The sequence below is a fragment of the Penaeus monodon genome, chromosome 7, assembly GCF_015228065.2.
Source record: "Penaeus monodon isolate SGIC_2016 chromosome 7, NSTDA_Pmon_1, whole genome shotgun sequence".
NCBI lineage: Eukaryota > Metazoa > Arthropoda > Malacostraca > Decapoda > Penaeidae > Penaeus > Penaeus monodon.
Genome location: NC_051392.1, coordinates 6890127 through 6913437, shown reverse-complemented (window position 1 = coordinate 6913437; position 23311 = coordinate 6890127). Strand labels below are relative to the sequence as shown.

Sequence of the window (23311 nt, the reverse complement as noted above, 5' to 3'; positions counted from 1 at the left end):
TAATTTCTATGTATTGAAATTATCATGACAAACTTACCTACTGATACACCCATTGAAAGATTATAAGAGGCATATTTCGGAGCAAACCTGCCGCCACTTTCATCATCACTGTCATCCGCAATGCCAGTTGCCCCAAACATGCACTCATTATATGATGGTGGAGCTGTTGAAATAATAAGTCACTGGTAACCTTTCACCAAAATCTGATAATATTATTTTTCATACCATATCAAATTTGTTTTATTTTTACCCTAATTTTTAAGAATCTGGTTGAATTTTGTGATCTGAGAGGCAGATATACTGTATCAAAGAAAACATCTTTTAAAAATTCTGATAGTATTCATAACAAGTAACTTAAAACTTGTATCCTCATTGCATGTATACTTGTTACTTAACCAAATATCCTGGCTAAACTGTGGAAGCATTCCCAATCCAAGATACTCACGCAAATCAGGATAATGCAGGACCCCTGGAAATACTGGAGCTGTGGGAGCCACATAGCCAGGCTGTGTAGGTGGGATATTGGGATTATATGGAGACACATTGAAACCAGCAGGAGGAGCAGTAGCACCTATAGGACCACTGGGAGCTAAGGGTGGCATTGGTGTTGGGTATGAGCTTGATGGCAATGGCTGGGGCTGGAGAGGAGCTGCTGGCCGGAACATGGTGAAGTGTTCTCGCAGAGGGATGGAGCCGATGATCAAGGGAACCTGGTGATCCAGGTTGCCATGACATCCTGATGGACTCATCTTGAACTGGAGAAGGAATAAATGTGAGTATTATGAAGCCAGATATGAAAAAAGGTTAGCTTAGTTTTAAAAAAACTAGGAAAGGGAACCTGGGAGCCACTAAAACGGCAGACACCAGATCCCATCAGTTTAAGTATTAAAACCTTGTCTTAACTCTAAATTTTGAAATTCTTATCCACCTTGAACTTTAATACAGTATATTACTCCTTTTACAATTCTGTTAACATCTTACCACAGAGTTGATAACATTTTATAGAACAGTGATTTGTGATTTGTGGATAATTATGTTTATTATTTAATCTATTTCAATGGGCAGTTATTTGCCATTCATGGTTCTCCATACTTCTGTCCCCCTCCTCCTTCTACCTCTCTCTCTCTCTCTCTCTCTCTCTCTCTTCTCTATCTCTCTCTCTCTCTTATCTCTCTCTCTCTCTCTTTTCTCTTACTCTCTCTCTCTCTTCATTTCTCTCTTTATCTCTCTCTCTCTCTCTCTTTTCTCTCTCTCTCTCTCTTCTCTCTCTTTTTTTTCTCTCTTTTCTCTCTCTTTCTCTTTCTATCACTCTCTTTCTCTTTCTATCACTCTCTTTCTCTTTCTATCTCTCTCTTTCTCCTCTTCCTTTTTCCTTCTTCTTTCTTTCTCTTTCTCCTCCTTCTCCTTCTCCTTCTCCTTCTCCTTCTCTTTCTCTTTCTCCTTCTCCTTCTTCTCCTTCCCTTTCTCTTTCTCATTCTCATTCTCTTTCACTCTTTCTCCTTTTACTCCCTCTTCCTCCCTCTCTCCCCCTCACCCTCCCTCTCTCCCCCCCTCACCCTCCCTCTCTCCCCCTCACCCTCCCTCTCTCCCCCTCACCCTCCTTCACTTCTCCTCACCCTTCCTATCTCCCCCTCCCCATCTCTCTCCCATGTCTCCATCCTTCATTCCCCCATCTCCATCCCTCTCTCCCCCATCTTCATCTATCTCCCCCATCTCCATCTCTCTCTCCCCCTCTCCATCCCTCTCTCCCCCATCTCCATCCCTATCTCCCCGTCTCCATCTCTCTCTCCCCCATCTCCATCCCTCTCTCCCTTGTCTCCATCTCTGTCTCTCACATCTCCATCCCTCTTTTCCCCGTCTCCAGCCCTCTCTTCCCTGTCTCCATCCCTCTCTCCCCTCCCCTCCCTCCCACCCGCTCTCCATCCCTCTCCCACCCCCTCTCCTTCCCTCTATCACCCCCTCTCCATCTCTCTCTCTCCCCCTCTCCATCTCTCTCTCCCTCATCTCCCTCACTCTCTCCTTCCCTCTCTCCTCCTCTCCCTCCCTTTCCCTCTTCCTCCCTCTCTGTCTCCCTCTCCCTCCCTTTCTTCTGTCCTTTCCCTCTCTTCTAAACCTATCCTTCTCTCCTCTCTTCTCTTTTTTCTCCCTCTCTTCTATCTCCACTTGGGAATCTCTCGTCATGGAACAAGTGCATATACTAACACTATCATGCATTACAAGGGCATATTTGCTACACTTTTCATGAAATTTGGTCATGCCCCCATGCTTTCTATTGAGAATATTTTGACATCATTATGATAGATTGACATTCATTCCAAAATATTTTGAAGTTACACATCTCCTGGCAAATTGAAAAGGCTTTACATCATCCCTAATCAATTAGTAGAGTATTTATCATTACATTTACTAATAATATTTATTTCAATATTATTACAGAATTGTAATTTGCTGGGAGGCAATGGAGGCACTAAAAGCCCCACCTCTGACCAGATGTAATCATCACCCGCATGAATTGCTGGCTTTTTTATTTCTGCAACTTTGCGGTCTATATGTTTAGATTTTCCTTGTGCATGGAATACAATAACCTGAAAAAAAATTAGGGAATTAGAACATACTGGTGATTCACTCTTGTAAAGATGTACAAAAAATATCAATATACACAAGAAATCACTATCATTCATCACCCTTTTAACTGCCATTTCATTCTTTCACCATCAAAGTTTGGAAGAAGGTGAGAAAAACTTTTGTACTGGATGTAAACTCAATATGCCTGGCCAGACCTTGTAACAGCAACTGCATCTCTAACATTCTCAAGCTTAATTACATGCCACAGGCCATAAGTATAAAGGCGTCTTCTATACATATCATAAAATTTAATTCTTGATTAAATCCACGGTACTTGCACAGAACATGTAAGACACACTGCCAGATGCAGGAGTCAATGTGATATATATACATGTGTCATTACAAATAAAATTATATAAATGACTTCAAATAGCCTAAAAATATTATAGACAACTGAAATGAAGGTATCAAATAAAAAATGAGATACTCATAACATCAGTTTATATTTGCAGGACTTTTTTCCGACTTCTTTCTCGTGTGTGATCACAAGGCAAGGGTAGGGTATCTTGTTTGTTTCAGGATGTTGCTAGCATGGTTCATGATAACAAAAGTCCACACAGTTTTGATGTCACCTTAGTTTAAAGAATCAGGAAGTTTTTACTTTGAATTTGAGACTGAATTGTGATGTTATTAAAAGCTTTCTTATTTATTCAATAAACCGTTTGCCACTGGGTGGCATGTATGTACATGCCATGGTATGCCTGGACTATATTCCAGGTGGCATTTGTATACGTGCCATGGTGCACCAGTCACATTTTCCAGAGGCATGTACAGTCATGACGCATACACTATGGTGCCAACACAATCGCCCAGCAGCATGGTCCGAGCCACTATGAATACAGCCCAGGAGGGAGGGCTTTCATATTGGGAAGCCACCAGGGGCAATGGGTTAATATATTGCTTAAGTTGGGAATGTTTTTCCAACCAGGAAATAACATTGCCTTTCTGTGTCTGTAAACTTTGGAATTCTCTGTGGGATTTTCTTTTCAATTTTATTTTCAATGTTGAGTTGAATTTGAATATCCAACAACTTATAACAATATATATTGATGAATTTTCACATACATCTTTGACATGAAAATGTCAAAATTTGTTTCATTTTTGCTTATTATAAATATTACTCGCAACTCAACTCCATCATTTCTATTGAGTTGATGACGTCTTCATTACGTATCAATGCATGATTAGTGGGATTAACTAGCTTGTTCTGCGCATGTGCAGGATTAATCTTTGAACTCAAAAGTTAAGTCTGGTCTGGAGGTGCATTAAATTTAATCCTGGACACTGCCACTGCATATGCTCATTAGTGATCTGGCTTAAACTTTAATACTAGATTAACTTTTATGGCACGTACAGAAGACATCCTAGGTTACCTCTGATACCACACTATATGACTATGTAGTTCTGCACATCATGGAAAGCAGGGAGAAACACACTACTCTCATTTCATTCTGTGATATGCACTCTGTGAAAAATGGAGCAAATCACAACCCCCCTAGCATTCCTAATTCCTCCTTCATAAGCTGCTGTCTTCAAGTTGAATTTAAGGGCATGGATGACAACAAAGCTGTCAATCCCCTCCTATCCACTAGTGTACAGACCTAATCATACACCATTTACCACTTTATCATAAATATGTTACACATAAATACGTTACCTTCCTGGAGATTTTTTTTCTCTCATTTTATGTCTGAATTAGTACTGCACACTATAATGTAATTTTGGCAAAATTATGTAGACTACCAGGATCCACACCTCTTCTCAACCATGCTCCAGGTCACAATTAATCCCTATAGTGATGAATATATATGGGATATTTAGTATCAATTATATTGATGATGATTACCATTGGCAAACATAACTCAAAACAGGCAATATCTAAGATAATTCAGAAGCACTTTAAACATCCCAGTAACTCTAAAACTGTGGTCTCCAATTTCTAATTTGTTCTTATATTCTTGGTTTTAATTTTCAAATATTTAGCCTTACAACTTCTACTCTCTAATTCTTTGATAAAAAAGTGACTTTAGAAAACTCACATTCATTTACTTTATGATCTCCAACTGGGATGTTCTTTTATCTGTGACATACAGCACTTGTTGTAGGCCAAAGTGAATACAGGGAGTTTGGAGTCATAAAAAAAAAAACTCCAACAGATGCATACCTTGATATAAATCATTAATAAAATATTGTTTTCTTGAACTATCACCAGTTTTGTTACAAGGATGGCTATTTTTTTTTATTGTATAGTTAATGCAGTAAATTATAGTAATTGTAAAATACCTCCAGACTACTGACTATTGTTCAAAACTAATTTTCCTATCTTCTTTTGCCACAAAAAAACATACATAAATACATATATGTATGTATTTATGTATGTTTGTTTTTATGTATGTATGTATGTATGTATGTATGTATGTATGTATGTATGTATGTATGTATGTATGTATGTATGTATGTATGTATGTATGTATGTATGTATGTATGTATGTATATATGTATGTATGTATGTATGTATGTATGTATGATGATGTATGTATGTATGTATGTATGTATGTATGTATGTATGTGTGTATGCATCCATGCATGCATGCATGTATGTATGTATGTATGTATGTATGTATGTTGTATGTATGTATGTATGTATGTATGTATGTATGTATGTATGTATATTGTATGTATGTATGTATGCATATATGTATGCATCCATGCATGTATGTATGTATGTATGTATGTATGTATGTATGTATGTATGTATGTATGTATGTATGTATGTATGTATATATGTATGTATGTATGTATGTATGTATGTATGTATGTATGTATGTATGTATATATGTATGTTTGTATCTATCTATCTATCTATCTATCTTCCATTCATTTATCTATATTACAAATACTAGGTATACAGATTATATGTATAGATATGAACACACCAATTCCTACTCAACACAACACACATTCACACACCACAGACACAAAAGACTAAAAGACTAAAAATCTCAACAAAAGTAAAATTCCTTAAAGTATAATTCCTTCCCCACACACGATTCTCTAATCTCTTACCTGATGAATGTTGGCCTCAGTATAATCCACCACACTATCAGTCTTGTTCGAGCACTCAGCATTAATCAAAATCTTCTCTCCTGGGACGTAGCCGGAGCGAGACACACGAACTACCATTGACAGTGGCCCACTCCTACACCATAGGCAACACAGGTACTTATGTTCATTACACTGGATAGGTTGCTGTGGTTAAAAGAAAAAGAGAATATTAGACCATTTACTTTTGTGGTAAAGTTTCAAAAAAAGGAAACATTAAGAATGACATTCTTTGATTTTCAAACAATGTGAATTGATGATGATGATGGACATGTCTATGGGGATGACAACAACAAAGGTGATAAAGACAATGGCAAAAATGATGCCTATGGCAACAATGGCAAGAATGACAAGGAAGATAATGATGAGATGACAATAACAATAATATCGTTGATGAAAATATTGAGGAGAATAATGACTTTAATGACAAGCAATGTCAATGTCGACAACAAAGATGGTGATTAAGCTGATGACTATGATGATGGTAATTTTATAAATCATTTGTGTGAATGGAACTTTAGTTTCTGTGCTGACAAAGAAATGATATTGATTCTTGTAATATATAGTGCTCATATTAACTGCGTTTGGTGTAAAGGCCAAACACAAAGCTTGCAAAAACAAGAAGTATGTATTTACCTTGACTGCAGTTTACAGTTTCATATTACTTTTGGTACTTCATTTTTTAGCAAAGCATAAATGTATTAAAGATCTAGTGAACTAAACATAATATACCTGGCAAAATGCTGACCTAGATATACTACAGAATAGTAAAAATACAACTTCTTGGGCAACATAGCATAGCATATAGTTCCATTACCAACACCATGCACATACCACATAATTACATGGACCTGTGGTCATTGATTGAATCCAGTAAGCCCTACTTACTACCCATAATGCTTACCTTTGCTACAGAGTCTGTGTTCAAGTCATAAAGGCAGTTGACAGAGTACGGCTGAGTGCAGGTCTTATCAAATCCCCAAGGAACACTAATCTTTGCTTTACACAGGTGACGCACTTGGCCAGTCTCAGACTCAAAGGAGGAAGGAATGTTAAGTGGGAGGACAAAGGAGAAGTTGAATTTATGCATGCCGGCTGGAAGCTGATTTTCCGTACCTGAAATTCAAAGAAGAATAAGAAATACCTTATTGGTCTTAGATAATTAAATCCTTAGATTAGAAACATTACAATTTTAAATAAATGAAAGAAAAAGACACAACCATAAGGAAACATCACTTACTTATGTTTTCATTTATTTATATTTATATTGATCATGTTATTTATCATTTTATTTATTCATTATCTTTTTTTTTTCATTTATTCACTGTTATTTTATTACATTATTTATCTATCTACCTACTATGTTATTTATCATGTCATTTACTTATTATGTTATTCATTTTCATTATGCCATTTATTTGTCAGGTTAGCATTATGTTTATATTTATTTTTGTTTATATTTATCATACATATCCTACTTAATATCTAAGGATAAACAAGGTCAGGGATTCCCATAAGATGTTGTTGTTGTTGTTGTTGTTGTTGTTGTTGTTGTTGTTGTTGTTGTTGTTGTTGTTGTTGTTGTTGTTGTTGTTGTTGTTGTTGTCATTATCATTATCATTATTATTCTTTATGCAAAAGTTTCCTTAGATCTGCTAATCAAAATCAAACACCGAGTCACTACCAGCGACCTAGGGTGATTGAAGTTTGAGGCAATGGAACATCAACAAAAACATGCAAAAAATATGCAGAACAATCACGAATCAAAACATTCGGTCAAGTCAATTCACGAACACAAAAACACTTCAGATCGATAAGGCTCTTTTGAGAACATGCACTGTGCTGTTTAAGACTATTATTATTATTATTATTATTATTATTATTATTATTATTATTATTATTATTATTATTATTATTATTATTATTATTATTATTATTATTATTACTATTATTATTATTATCATTATTATTGTTTTTATTATCATCATTATTATTATTATCATTATCATTATCATTACTAACCCAATGCCGCTGTGAAAATGCTATGCTCATTTAATATATTTTTTCTTGTTAAGTGTCTCTGCACATGGCTCTGCTAGTGCTTGGCCACAAAGGAGTCAGTCAGTAGACCTTGTGACCTTACCTGATTTTACCTTTCCTTGAACTGGCAGGAAAAAGTTTTTTATGCTAATGCTAAGAATATCAATGGTGTTATTTTCATTATAATTATTATCATTACTATAATGTCATAAACATTAGTAACAGCCAAATAAGATAACGTAAAATATTTTCGTAAATTAAGGAAAAGGGTATACAGGTAAGACAGGCAGTACTCGTATTAGATCATTAGTAACTTAGTACAAGTATAGCCATCTATGTGTAAAAACAATTAATAAAGTAAACTTACAGGGGGCATGGCATGTATGTACATGCCATGCCCAACGGCATTGGGTTAATATCATTATTACCATTAGTACTAATATTACCATTATTATTATCATGATGATTATTATCATCATTACTATTACTATCATCATTGCTTTTATTATCATCATTACTATATTATTATCATTACTGTTATCATTATCATTATTATCATCATTATTATTACAATTATCATTATCATTATCATTATTATTATTATTATTATTATTATTATTATTATTATTATTATTATTATTATTATTATTATTATTACTATTACTATTACTATTACTATTACTATTACTATTGCTATTGCTATTGCTATTATTATTATTATTATTATTATTATTATTATTAATATATATATATCATAATATAATTATATTATGTATAATAAAATATAATATTATAATAATAATAATAATCAATGTAATTAATTAGTATATATATATATTCTATATATATACTATATATATATATACTATATATATTATATATATCTATATATATATATATATCTACTATATATATACTATATCTATATATATATATATATATATATATATATATATACATATATATATAACATATATATATATACTTTTATATATATATATCATATACATATCTCTATATATATATTATATTATATATATAACAATATATACATGTATATATACATATCTAATACATTAAAAAAAAAAAACAAAAAAAAAAAATCTACTATTATATATATATTTATATATATTATATATATTATATATATTATCAGATTATATTATATATATATATTATACATATTTATATATATATTATATAATATATATATATATATATATATATAATATATATATATATATATATCATCACATCATCATCATCAGCCTGGGTCAGTCCACCTGCAGGACGTAGGCCTCTCCCAATCTTTTCCAAACTTTGTCTGTCTTGTGTTTTTTGTTTCCAGTCTCGGCCCCAATTTCGTTATTTCGTCGCGCCATCTTGTCATTGGTCTGGCCCTTGGTCTCTTTATATTATCTATAACCCAGTCTGTTACATTCTTTGTCCATCTGTTATCCTGTCTCCGATGTATATGACCTGCCCATTGCCACTTTTTCTTTTGATGCTCGCAAGTATATCTTCTATTTTTGTCTGTTCCTGATCCACGTCGCCCTCATCCTATCTCTTAGGCTAATTCCCAGCATCAGTCTTTCCATCCCTCTCTGGGCACTTATTAGTTTCCTCTCCAGTAATTTGGTTGTAGTCCATGTTTCTGATCCATAGGTCATAACTGGTAGGACACATTGGTTAAAGGCTTTTCTTTTTAAACATAATGGCAAAGAACCTCTTAGTATGCTACTGTGTCTGCCAAAGGCGCTCCAGCCTAGACTGATGCGTCGCTTAATTTCCTCTTCGCTAGATGTGTTTGTCTGTACGAGTTGTCCTAGGTATATATACTTGTCCACTACCTCTAGTACTGTCGCCTTGTACTTGTATCTGTTCGAACTGAACTCTACTGTTGAACATGATCTTAGTCTTTTTCTTGTTCATCCGAAGTCCGATTTTCAGACTTTCTCTATTTAGATCATTTATTAGTTGCTGCATTTCATTTGCAGATTCACTGAAGAGAACAATATCATCTGCAAATCTGTGGTTGTTTAGATATTCGTCTCCTATCTTGATATCCTTTCCATTCCACTCTAGCTTTTTGAATATTTCCTCAAGACAAGCTGTAAACAGTTTTGGTGAGATGGTATCGCCCTGTCTAACACCTTTTTTAATTGGTATTTTGTCGGTTTCGGAGTGGAGCTTGATGGTTGCTGTCCCATCTTTGTATATATCTTCCAGTATTTTACAATATACCTCCTCTACTCCCTGTTTTCGGATAGCTTCTAGTACTGCTGGTGTCTCTACAAAGTCGAATGCCTTTTCGTAATCGATGAATGCCATACACAGTGGTTTCCTATATTCATTTATTTTTTCCTTTATTTGGTGAGCGTGTGGATGTGGTCTGTTGTTGAGAATCCACTGCGAAAGCCTGCTTGTTCTCTAGGCTGGTTAGAATCCAGACGGTCAGAGATGCGAGTTGTGATGATTTTTGTGAATAATTTGTAAGTAGCTGAAAGGAGGCTTATTGGTCGGTAGTTTTTTAGATCCTTTCTGTCCCCTTTTTTTATGTATCACAACAATTGTTGCATTTTTCCAGGCTTTCGGAGTTTTCCCGTTGATAAGGCATTTGTTAAAAAGATTGGCTAGTTTCACTGTTGCAATTTCTCCTGCATCTATTATATATATATATATATATATATATATATATATATATATATATTTTATATATATTATGTATATATATTACATATATATTATATATATATTCTATATAAAATTTATCTAAAAAAATATAATATATGAAATTAATCACTCACTGACCACCCCTTTTATGTTAGAAAACACACACACACACACACACACACACACACACACACACACACACACACACACACACACACACACACACACACACACACACAATTTTTCTCAACAACTCAGTCATTTTGGGGGGGCCCACTCAGAAACACTCACCCTTGTTCAAGCCAACCCTATCAAAAATAAATGCATACTAACCATCTCCCCACACTCGATAGGAAGTACTATAGTATTCCTCTGAACTTCTGTAATGTACAGTTCTTGTTGTTGATTTTCCATTCCTTCTCTCAGTCCTCCTCTCTGTCCAGTGGACTTTTGAGAATCCTTGAAACTTCACTGTAATTTCTGTGGAAGAGATATTATAGTTCAAAAAAAAAAGTCTAGGAGAAAGAGAGGGAGAGGGAGAGGGAGAGGGAGAGAGAGAGGAGAGAGAGAGAGAGAGAGAGAGAGAGAGAGAGGAGAGAGAGAGAGAGAGGAGAGGAGAGAGAGAAAAGAGAGAGAGAGAGAGAGAGAAAAGAGGAAAAGAGAGAATTATTTGGGGGGCCCCCTTTTGGAAAACCACCCTGGAAAGCCCCTTTCCCAAAAAAGGCTTTAAAACCCCCAACCCTCAAGGATTTCATGTTTTTCCCCCGGAATTTTTGAAATGAAAAGGGGCTTTTGGGTGGTTTTTTAACCTTTTCTTCCCCTTTTTTTTTTCAAAAAATTGGATTTTTGGGGTTTGGGGTTTTCCTTGAAAAATTTTTTTAAAAAAATTAGGTTTCCCTTTTCTTTTCCTTCTTAAAAAAAAAAAAAAATTAATAAAAAAACAAAAAAAAAAAAAAAAAAAAAAATAAATAAAGGGGAAATTAAAAAAAAGGGGAATAAATTTCAAGAAAATAAATAAAATTTTTAAAAAATTTTAAAAAAAATCCAAAAAAGGAAAAGAGAAAAAAAAAAAAAACAAAAAACCCCCCAAAAAAAAAAAAAAAAAAAAAAAAAAAATTTTTTAAAAAATTTTTTTTTGGGGGAAGAAAAAAATCAAGGGGAAGAATGATAAAAATAAAGGATAATAAAAACCCCAAAAGTAGGAAGAAAGGGGTTTTTGAATTTGAAGACAGGGGGTTTTTTAAAAAGACCCCAGGGTTTTGAGAGAATTTGAAAATTGAACGGGGGGAAGAAAAATTTGGGGGGGGTTAAAAAAAAAAAAGAGGAGAGAGGGGGGGAAAAAAGGGGAGAGGGGGGGGAAAAAGGGAGAGGGAGAGAGGGGGGAAAAAGAGGGGAGAGAGAGGGGGAGGGGGAGAGAGAGAGAGAAAAGGGAGAGAGAGAGGGAGAGAGGGGAGAGAGGGGAGAGGAAAAGAGCGAGAGGGGAAAGAGAAAAAAGAGAGAAAAGGAGAAAAGGGGAGAAGGGGGGAGGGAGGGGGAGAGGAGAGGGGGAAAAAAGAGACGGGGGGCGGGGGGAAAAGAGGGGGAAAAGAAGAGAGGGGAGAAGAGAGGGGAGAGGGGAGAGAAAAAGAGAGGGGGGAGGGGGGAAAAAAGAGGGAGAAAGAAAAGAGGGGGAGGAAAAAAGAGAGGAGAGGAAAAGGAGAGGGAGAGAGAAAAAAGAGAGAGAGAGAGAAAAAGAGGGGGAAGAGGGGGAAAAAGAGAGAAAAAAAGGGAGGGGAGAGAGGAGGGGAAGGAGAGGGGGAGAGAGAGGGGGAGAGAGAGAGGAGATTTGGAGAGGAAGAGGGGAGAAAGAAGAGGAAGAGAGAAAGAGAGGAGGAGAAAAAAAGAAAGGGGGAAAAGGAAGAGAGAGGGAGAAAGGAGGGGGGAAAAAGAGAGAGGGAGAGAGTGGGGGAAGGGAGGAGGGGAGAAGAGAGAGAAGGGGAGGGGAAGAGAGGGAGGAAAGAGAGAGGGGGGGGAAAAGAGAGGGAAAAAAGGGGGAAGGGATGAGGGAAAGAAGAAAAGGAAAAGGGGGGAAAAAAGGGGTTTGGAGAGGAAGGAGAGAAAAGAGGAGATGGAAGAAGAGAGAGGGGGGAGAAGAGGGGAGAGAGAGAGAGGGAAAAGGGAGGAGGAAGAGTGGGATGGGGAGAGAGACGAGGGAAAAGGAGAGAAAAGGGAGAGAGAGACGAGAGGGGAGAGAGAGGAAAGGGAAAAGGGGAGAAGGGAGAAAGGGAGAAGGGGGGGAAGGGGAAAAGGGGAGAAGGGAGAAGGAAAAAAAAAAGGAAAACAAAAAAGGCAAGAGAAAAAAGGCAAAGAGGCGGGGAGACGAGGGGAAAGAGACGAAAAGACAAAGGAGAGAGAGGGAGAAAGAGAGAGAGGGGGAAAGAGAGAGAAGAGGGAGGGGAAGAAAGAGGGGGGGAGAGGAGAAAGGGGGAAGGGGGAGAGGGAGAAAGGAGGAGAGAGAGAAAAGAGATGAGAGAGGGGAGAAAAAGAGAGGAAAGACGAGCAAAGGGGGGAAGAGAGATGGGGGGAGAGGGGAGAGGGGGAGAGGGAGAGGAGAGAGGGGGGAGAGGAAGGAGGGAGAGAGGGAGAGAGGGAAGGGGGAAAGGGAGAGGGAAAAGGGAGAAGAGAGAGAGAGGGAGAAGAAAAGGGAAGAGAGAGAAGAAGAGGAGGGGTTTGGATGGGAGAGGGAGAGGGGGAGAGAAAAAGGGGAGAGGGGAGAGAGGAGAAAGGGGGGGAAAGGGGAGAAGGGAAAAAAGGGGAAAAGGGGAAAGAAGGGAGAAGGGAGAAAGAGGAAAGAGAGAAAGATAAACAAAGGGAAAAGAGGAGAGAAAGGGAGGAAGGGGGGGGGGAAGGAGAAGGAGGAGGGGGGAAGGGGGGAAAAGGGGAAAAGGGGGGAAAAGGAGAAGAGAAAAAGGGGGAAGAGACGGGGGGGGGCCGAGGGGGGGGGAGGGGAAGGAGAAAAAGGAAAAAGGGAGGGGGAGAGAGGGGGAGGGGGAAAAAGGGAGAGGGGGGAAAAAGGGGAGAAGAGAAAGGAAAAAAGGGGAAAAGAGAGAAAAGGAGGGGAAAGAGAGAAAAGAGAGAGAGAAAAAGGGGAGAAAAGGGGGGGAAAAGGGGGAAAAACCTGAGAAGGGAGAGGGGGGAAAAGAGAGGGGGAAAACGAGAGAGGAAAAGAAGAAGGGAGAGAGGGAAAAAGAGAAAAGGAGGGGAAAAAGGCGGAGGAGGGGACCGGAAAAGAGAAGAAGAGAGAGAAAGGAAAAGAGAGAGAGAGAGGAGAGAGAGAGAGAGAGGAGGGGGGAAAGAGAGAGAGAGGGGAAAACGAAGAGGGGGAGAGAAAAAGGGGAGAGAGGGGAGAAAAGATGAAAAAGAGAGAAAAGAGAGGAAAAGGGGACGAAGAGAGGAGGGGAGAAAGGGGGAGAGGGAGAAAGAGAGGAGGGAAAGAGAAAGAGATGAGAGAGGGGGAGAGAGGGAGAGAGAGGGGGGATGAAAAGGGAGAGAGAGGGGGAGAAAAAGAGAGAGACGGGGAAGGAGAGAGAGGGGAGGGGATGGGGAGAAGGGAGAAGGGAGAAGGGAGAAGGGAGAAGGAGAAGAGAGAAGAGGGGACGAAAGGGAGAGAGGGGAAAAAGAGGGGAGACGAGAGAGAGGGAAGAAAAGAGAGAGAGGGGAAGAGAGAGGGGAGAGGGGGAAAAAGAGCGAGGGGGAGAAAGAGAGAGGGGGGAACGAGAGAGAGAGGAGAGGAGAGAGAGAGAGAGGAGAGGGGGCAGAGAGAGAGAGAGAAGGAGAAAGAGAGAGAGACAGAAGAGAGGGGAAGGAGGGGGGACCGGGGAGGAGAGAAAAGGGAAAAAGGGAAAAGGAAAAGGGAAAAGGGGAAAAGAGAGAGAGAGAGAAAGGCAGAGGGAGAGAGAGAGAGAAGAGGAGAAAGAGAGAAAAGGGGGAGGGAGAAAGAGAGAGAAGGAGAGAGAGAGAGAGGGAGAGAAGAGAGGGGAAAAAGGGGAGATGGAAGGGGGGAAGAAGACGAAAGGAAAAGAGAGAGGGAAGAGAGAGAGAGAGAGAGAGAGGGGAGAGAGACGGAGAGAGAGAGACGAGAGAGAGAGAGCCCGAGAGAAGAGACAGAGAGAGGGGAAAGGGGGAGAGGAGAGAAAAGGGGAGAGAGAGAAAAGGGGGAGAAATAAAAGGGAGAAAAGGAGAGAAGAGAGAGAGAGAGAGAGAGGGGAAAAACGAGAGAGGGGGAAAAGAGAGAGGGGGAGAGAGAGGGAGAGAGGAAGGAGAGAAAAGAGAGAGAGAGAAAAGGACGAGGAGAGAGAGAGAGGGGAGAAAAAGAGAGAGAGAGAGATAAGAGGGGAGAGAAGGAGAGAGAGAGAGGGAGAGAGGAGAGAGAGAGAGAGGGGGAGGAGAGAAAGGGGCGAGAGAGAGAGAGAGGAGGGGAAGAGAAAAAAAAGAAAAAGAGGAGAGAGAGGAAAAAAGAGAAAGGGAAAGAAAAGAAAAGGAGAAGAGGGGAAAGAGAGAGAGAGAAAAGAAAGGGGGAAGAGAAAGAGAGAGGGGAAAAGAGAGGAGGAGAGGGAGAGAGACGAGCGAGAGGAAAAGAGGGGGGAAAAATAAAAGAAAGGGAAAAGAGAGAAGGGAAAAGGGGAAAAGGGAAAAGGGGAGGGGGAAAAGAGAAAAGAGAGACGAAAGAGGAGAGGAGAGAGAGAGGGGAAGGAGAAGAAGGGGAGAAGAAGACAGAAGGAGGAGACGGGAGGAGAGGGGAAAACAGAGGGGGGAGAGAGAGACAGAGGAGGGGAAAGAGAGAAAACAGAGGGAGAAGAGAGAGACAGAGGGGGGAAAGAGAGGGGAAGGGGGAAAAAGAGAGAGGGGGGGAAAAAAGAAAGAGAGGGGCGAGAGAGGGGGGAAAAAGAGAGGAGAGAGAGAGAGAGAGAGAGGGGAGAGGAGAGAGAGAGAGAGAGAGAGAGAGAAGGGGGGAGAGAGAGAGAAAAGAGAGAGGGGAAAACGAAAAGAGAGGAGAGAGAGAGAGAGAGAGAGAGAGAGGGGAGAGAGTTTTAAGGAAAAGGAGAGAGAGAGGAGAAAAAAAAGTGGAAAAAAAAAAAAGAAAGAAAGAAAAAAAAGGAAAGAAAAAAAAAAAAGAAAAGAAAAGGGCCAAAAGGGGAAAAAAAGGGGGAAAAGAGAGAGAAGAGAGGGGAGAGAAGAGAGAGAGAGGGGAGAGAGAGAGAAAAGGAAGAAAAAAGGAGGGGAGAGATAGGGGGAGAGAAGAGAGAAGAGAGAAAGAGAGAGGGGGGGGGGAAAGGAGAAGAGAAGAGAGAGGAAAAGAGAGAGAGAGGGGAGAGAAAAGAAAAGGAGAGAGAGGGAAGGAAAAGAGGGGAGAGAGAGAGAGAAAAAGGAGAGAGAGAGAGAGAGGGGAGAGGAGAGAAATAAAAAAAGGGAGAGGGGAAAGAAGGAGAGAGAAAGAAAGGGGGGGAAGGGGGAGAAGAAAAGAAGAGAGAAAAAAGGAGAAGAGGGGGAATAGAGAAGAGAGAAGAGAGAAGAAAAGAGAGGAATAGAGGAGTTTTTTTGGAGAGAGAGAGGGGAGAGAGAGAGAGAGAGAGGGACGAGAAGGGAGAGTGAGAGAAAAGGAGAGAGAGAGAGAGGGGGGAAGAGAGAGAGAGAGAAAAAAATTTATAAAGCCCAAAAGGGGCCAAAAAAAAAGTTCAGTATCCCACCCAAAATTTTCCACAAACATTTTTCCACCTTTTTTTCAACATTTTATATAGGGATAGGGACTATAACTATGGTAAAAAGAAACAGTAAATATCACTAAATTCTTTGGAATATATTTTTTTTTAAAATATTGTAAAAAAACCTGATGATCTTACCCCCTGAATGTTTTCTCCTAGTGTGTCCGGGTTCACTTCCCCATTTACAGTTTGACCAGGGGGGAAAAAAACACCCGAAAATTGGGTTCAAACCGTAAAAAGAGCCCTTTTGGGATGGTGCCCCTGAAAAAGATTTTAAATTTTTTTCAAACAAAACAGAAAAATGTTTTTTTCCTCTTTAATTTCCTTTGAATATTTTGGATATTAGTTTCAGTGTGAAGGAATATATTCAAAATAAAAGTAACAAAAATAATATCAAAAATAGTAGGAACTTAAAAAATTTAAACTGAGAAAAATTAAAAAAGTCACAAAAAAACAAAAAAATAAAGAGGATATTGCAAATCGATTTAAAAAAATAAAAAGAGAAAGCCCTGTGTGTGTGTGAGAGAGAGAGAGAGGGGAGAGATGCCATGGTTTTGGGGAGAGAAGGGGGAAAAAGAGAGAGGAAAAGGGGAGAAGAGAAGGGGAAAAAGAGAGAGAGAGGGGGAGAGGAGAGAGAGGGGGGAGGGGGGAGAGAGAGAGAGAGGGGGAGAGAGAGAGAGAGAGAAAACAGAGACAGAAGAGACAGAGAGAGACAGAAGAGAAAGCACAGAGAAAAAAAACAGAGAGAGAGAGAGGGGAAGAGGGAGGAGGGGAGAGGAGAGAGAGAGAGAGAGGGGAGGGAGAGGGGAGAGAGAGAGAGAGGGGAGAGGGAGAGAGGGAGAGAGAGAGATAGAGAGAGAGAGGACCGAGGGCAGGACAGAGACAGAGACGAGACAGAGACAGAGGGGCAGAGAGAAGGGAAAAAGAGAAGAGACAAGAAAAACAGAAAAGAAAAAAAAAAACAGAAAAAGAAAAAAGAAACGAGACAGAGGACAAGAGGACAGAGACAGAGACAGAGGGCAGAGACAGGGCAGAGAGAGAGAGAGGAAAAGGGAGGAAGGGGAGAAAAGAGAGAGAGAGGGGAGAGGAGAGAGAGGGAGAGGGGAGAGAGAGAGAAAGAGACAGAGGGCAGAGACAGAGACAGAGACAAGACAGAGAAAAGAGGGAAAAGACAGAGACCCGAGACAGAGAGAAAAGAGAGAGAGAGAGGGGAGAGAGAGAAAAGAAGGGAAGAGAGAGAGAGAGGACAGAAAAGAGAGAGAGAGAGAGAGAGAGAGAGACAGAGAGAGAGAGAGAGGAAAGACAGACAGGGCAGACAGACAGAAGGGCAGACAGACCCGACAGACAGGGCAAAACGAGGACAGGGCAGACAGGACAGACAGAAGGAAAAGACAGAGACAGAAGACAGGACAGAAAGACAGACAGACCCAAAGGGCAGACAGAAGACAGAAGCCCGAGGACAAAAACAGACAGAGAAAAAACAGGGGCAGAGACAGACCCGGGCAAAAACCGAAAAAAACAGAGACAGACAGCAAAAGGGGCAGCAGAACAGACAGAGACAGAAAGGGCAAGGACAGAAAAAACAGGGAGAGAGGGGAGAGAGAGAGAAGAGAGAGAGAGAGAGGGGAGAGGGGGAGGGGAGAGAGAGGGAGGGGAGAGAGAGAGAGAGAGAAAAGAGGGAGAGATGAGAGAGGAGAGAGTGAGGAGTGAGAGGTGAAGGGTGTGGTGTGTGTGGTTTTGTGTGTGTGGGGTGGTGTTTGTGGTGTGTGGGTGTGTGTGTGTGTGTGTGTGTTTTGTGTGTGTGTGTTGTGTGTAGTGTGTGTGTGTATCTGTGTGTGCATCGGTGTGCATCTGTGTGTGGAAACTGTGTGTGTATTGGGTGTGATCTGTGTGTGTGTGTGTGTGTGTGGGTGTGTGTGTGGGGTGTGTGGGTGTGTGGGGTTTTTGTGTGTGGTGTGTGTGTGTGTTTTGTCTTTGTGTGGGTGGGGGTTTGTGTGGTGTTTTCTGTGTGTGTGTGTCTGTGTGTCTGTGTCTGGGTGTCTGTGTCTGTGTGTTTTTGTGTGTGGGTCTGTGGTGTGTGGTGTGTGTGGTTTGTGTGTGTGTGTGTGTGTGTGGTTTTTGGGGAGTGTTTTGGTGTGAGTGTCTGGTGTGAGTGTCTGTGTGTGAGGGTCTGTGTGTGAGGTCTGTGTTTTTGTGGGGTGTTGTGTGTGTGAGTGTCTGTGGGGTGAGGTCTGTGGGTGAGTGTTGTTTTGGGGGAGTGTTTTGTGTGGAGGGCCGGGGTGTGAGTGTTTGTGGAGTGTTTTGTGGTGAGTGTTGTGTGTGAGTGTTGTTGTGAGTGTCTGTGGGGAGTGTCTGTGTGGGGAGTGTTGTGGGTGAGTGTCTGTGTGTGAGGGGTCTGTGTGGAGGCGTGGTGGAGTGTATGTGGGTGAGTGTTGTGTTTTTGAGTGTCTGTGTGCGGGCTGTGTGTTGTTTTGTGGGGTGTGTGTGTGTGTGTTTTGTGTGTGTGTGTGTGTGGGGTGGTTGTGTGTGTGTGTGGTGTGGTGTGTGGGTGTGTGGTGTGTGGGGGGCCCCTTAGGGGTGGTCCCGTGGTTTTGGCATGGTTGTGTGTGGTGGTGGGGTGCGTGTGTGTGTGGTTGGTGTTGTGTGTGTGTTGGGGTGTGTGTGGTGTGGTGTGTTTTGTGGTGTGTGTGTGTGTGTGTGGGGTGTGTGGGTGTGTTTGTGTTTGTGTGTGTGTGTGGTGTGTGTGGTGTGTGTGTGGGTGGTGTGTGTGTGGGGTGTGGGTGTGGTGTGTAACCCTAACTTTTCCCCCAATTTTTTTGAGTTATCTTGGGCACTACAGATTTTCCTTTGGCAATTTAAATGTATCTTTTTCTTTAAAATGAAAATTTAGAAGTGAAAAAAAACATAACAACAAAGGGGCAATTATAATTTTAAAAAAGCCCAAATGGCCCCATCATTCCTTAAAAAAATAAATTTAGTGAAAGGGTTTAATTTTTAAAAATAATTTCGGCCAAAAAGTTTTATTTATTTTACAAACTTTTTCCCTTTTTTAAAGTCAAGATTATTAACTCCAAAAATAAATTCCCTTTCTGAATTATTCCAAATTATGGCCTTTTTTTTTTTTTTTTTTGAAATTTGTTTGCAACATAGTTGGGAATTTGGGTCCTCATCCAAAACAAGGGGAAATGGGCGTGGTTTCGTTGGACACAAGTACCCTGGTTGTTCCATCTCGCCCCTAAAAATTTTAAAAAATTTACATGAAATGACGACAATATCCAACATTTCTCTTATGACCATTTTTCATTGAGAAAAATACATATGCGCCAGGGGATTTTTTAATCCATGTATAAAAGTTGGGCGAGGTTTTTTCCCCAACCTTTTGGGCAGAAACCGACAACCAAACTTTTCCCCTTTCTGCTAAAAAAAAAAATGTGTTTCAATGAAGGTTATAGGGAGCGAAATAGTTGATCTGAGGGGTTTTACTCCGCCCCCTTTTTCCACGTCATGTTGTTGCCCCCCGTCTATTTTTTTACGCCAAAATTTAAAATTTCGTTTTTAAAACTCTATGATGTTGATTGGGGGTCCCCGTTTGGGTTTTCCCGCCTTTTACAATGAAAAAGCCCAAAGCGAATTTTATTAAGGGATCAAGGGAAAACCTCACGATTTAGGTCCGCCCTTTTACGTCATTTATCCCCTTTAGCCCCCCCTTGTTTCGTAAAAACCCCCCTTTTGCTTCCCCTATTTAAATTACATGTCAGATCCTTGGGCCATATGACTGTTTATAATCATTCATTCAAACAAAACATAAAATTTAACTGTAGATTTTTTAACCTATGTTTACCTTTAGAGAGAACGTTCAAAGGGGTATGAAGATAGCACACCAAAACACACACACACACACAACCCCACACACACACACACACCACACACACAACCCCAACACCCCACCCACACCAAAACACAAAACCACACACACTATGTAAAACCCCGCTTTTTATATGGGGAGGGTTTCATAAAATGTATGCCAATGGGGATTCTATTTATGTGTTTTTATATTCTACATGCCTTGGATAATTTATGTATTTCCCATTCCTAATTCCCACACCCAAAAAACAATAAGTATGGGCCATTTCTTTACCTGTTTTTTTGTCTCCGTTTTCCACTCTAAAACATTTATGTTGTATTGTCTATCCCCTTCCCCAAGAGCTATGCATTTTTTGTAACACTACCTTTCATCACCAATGATTTCCATATGTTTTAAACACGTGATCTATGGCCCCTTTTAGACCACTGTAAGGGGATGAACAGCAGACTCCCTGCCGGGAGCCGAGGAGCAACATCTCGCCCCCTTTGGGGCTGCCGTACTCCATCATACTATGTAATAAAAGGGAGTCATTTCTTCTTGCTCGTCACCTTACACCCCCAAATGCCATCTACCTTTTCTCTTTTAGGGCCCATCCTTCCGGGGTCTTACCCCACCCCCACACAAAAAACCCACCACACCACACACACACACACACACACACACACACCTACACACACACACACACCCCACACACAAAACACACACCCACCCCACACCACACACACACACCCCACACACACACACCCCCACACACACACACACACACAACACACACACCCCATAACCCTATAGGGACACAAAAATAATGGGAAATATAATTATTTTATAATATATATTTAAAATAAAATATAAGGGATAAAATATATATAATATATATAGATATATATAAAATATATAATATATATATATATAATTTTATATTTTATATATGGGGTCGCTCCCACTTACTTATTCCCCTTTACTCTACTGCATTTTTTATATACATCTTCGGTTTGCCCTTTCCCCCTCCATTATCATTATCATTTTTTAGTTTTTCATCATCATCAGCAGCAGCAAAAAGCACTTTTTATTTTTATTATTATTTCCTCATATTTTTTTGATGCGTATTTTTTTTACCTTTTCAAACTATTCATTTTAAATGGGGTCTATATACATATGTATTTCCCCTATAATATATATTTAAAATATATATATATATATATATATAAATATATTTAATTAATATATATAGAAGATAGATAGATAGAAGGGGTAGATAGATAGATAGATAGTAGATAGATAAAATAGATTTTAGATAGATAGATAAAATTTGAAGATAGAGAGATTTGTTTTGATAGAAGATAGGTTTGATAGATATGGATGGATGGAATAGATAAATAGATAAATTAAAATAAAAAACACACCCCCACACACACACACACACACAAACAACACAAACACACACACAACACACACACACACACAAACACACACAAACACATATATTATTATATTTTATAAAATATATATATATAATATATTTTATATTTTTTAAAAATATAAGTATATTTTTATATATAATTTAAAATTTTTTTATATATATAAATGGGAAATTTTCTATTGTGGTATTTTAAACATACAACCCCACACACCACACACACACACACACACACCCCCGATAATATAATATAATATATATATATAATTAATAATATATAATTATATATATTTTATATATATTTAAAATTATATATATTTATATATATATTTCATATATATAAAAAATATATAAAAAAAAAAATATTATATATATTAAATATATATATATATATATAATTTTTATATTATATTTTATATAATATATTTTTATTTTATATTTTATAATGTGTGGGGGGTGTGGTGTGTTTTCCCCTGTGTGTGTGTGGGTTGTGGTTTTGGGGTGTGTGGTTTTGTAGGGTTTTTTTACACACAATAGATATATAGCCATTATATAAAAATATAATATATATATATATTATATATATATATTTTATATATATATATGATATAGATATAGATATAGATATAGAATAGATATAGATATTTGTATGTGGTGTTTTTTGTGTGTGTGTGTTTTTTTTGTGTGTGTGTGTGTGTGTTGTGTGTGTGTGTGTGTGTGGTGTGTTTGTGTGTGTGTGTGGTGTTGGCGTGGTAATTTTGCGGTGTATGTTTTGTGTGTGTGGGGTGTGTGTGGTGTGGTGTGTGTGTGTGTGGTGTGTGTGTGTGTTGTGTGTGTGTTTTGTGGGGGGGTTTTTGGGGGTTTTGGTTTTGGGACAAGCAATTGATATCTATGCATATTATAATATATATATATATATATATATGATATATATATAAAATAATTTTAAATATATATATTATATATATATTAATATATATGTGTGGTGTGTGTGGGGTGTGTTACCACACACAAATAATATATATATATATATATATATATAATTAATTTTATATATATTTATATTATATATATATATTTTATAAATATATATATATAAAGCCTATATATCATTGGTGTTATAAAAAAATACACACACACACACACACACACACCCAAAAACACCCCACACACACACACACACACCCCCACACACAAACCCCCCACACACACACCACAAACAAAGATATAAAATAATAATATATAAAAATTATATTTATATAAATTTTATAATATTTTTATATTATATATATATATATGTGTGTGTGTGTGGGGTTGGGGTGTGTGGTTTTGTGGGGGTGTGTGGTGTGTGTGTGTGTGTGTGGGGGGTGTGTGTGTTTGTGCGTGTGTGTACATACCCACCACAAAACAAGTATATACATATAATTAAAACACACCCACACCCCACACACACACAAACACAAACACACACAAAAAACACAAAACCAACACACAAACACACACACACACAAACCCCCAATATATATCATATATATATATATATATTATATATAAATATATATTATATAATATTATTTTGTGGGGTGTGTGTGTGTGTGTGTGGTGGGGTGTGTGTGGGGTGTGTGTGTGTGGGTGTGTGTGTGTGTTTGTGCGTTGTGTACATACACACACACACATATGTATAACCTTATATATTCAAACACACACACACACACACACCACCCCACCACACACAAAAAGCACACACACACACACACACAACACACACACACACAACACACACACACAACACAGTATTTTATATACATATAATTTATATATATATATATATATATATTTTATATTAAT

The 23311-nt window shown here is 38.7% G+C and overlaps 1 protein-coding gene across 1 annotated transcript in view; it reads right to left on the bottom strand.

The window, feature by feature from the left end:
• Positions 1-23311, bottom strand: part of LOC119575026 (arrestin domain-containing protein 17-like) — a 42587-nt gene that overhangs the window by 10325 nt on the left and 8951 nt on the right. Inside the window, exons 3-9 of the mRNA XM_037922353.1 lie at positions 10774-10920; positions 6632-6843; positions 5692-5874; positions 2402-2585; positions 893-897; positions 446-755; positions 38-163 (exon numbers count right to left, since the gene is read on the bottom strand). Coding sequence (XP_037778281.1) covers positions 38-163; positions 446-755; positions 893-897; positions 2402-2585; positions 5692-5874; positions 6632-6843; positions 10774-10920 — 1167 coding nt within the window. The remainder of the gene's footprint in view (positions 1-37; positions 164-445; positions 756-892; positions 898-2401; positions 2586-5691; positions 5875-6631; positions 6844-10773; positions 10921-23311) is intronic.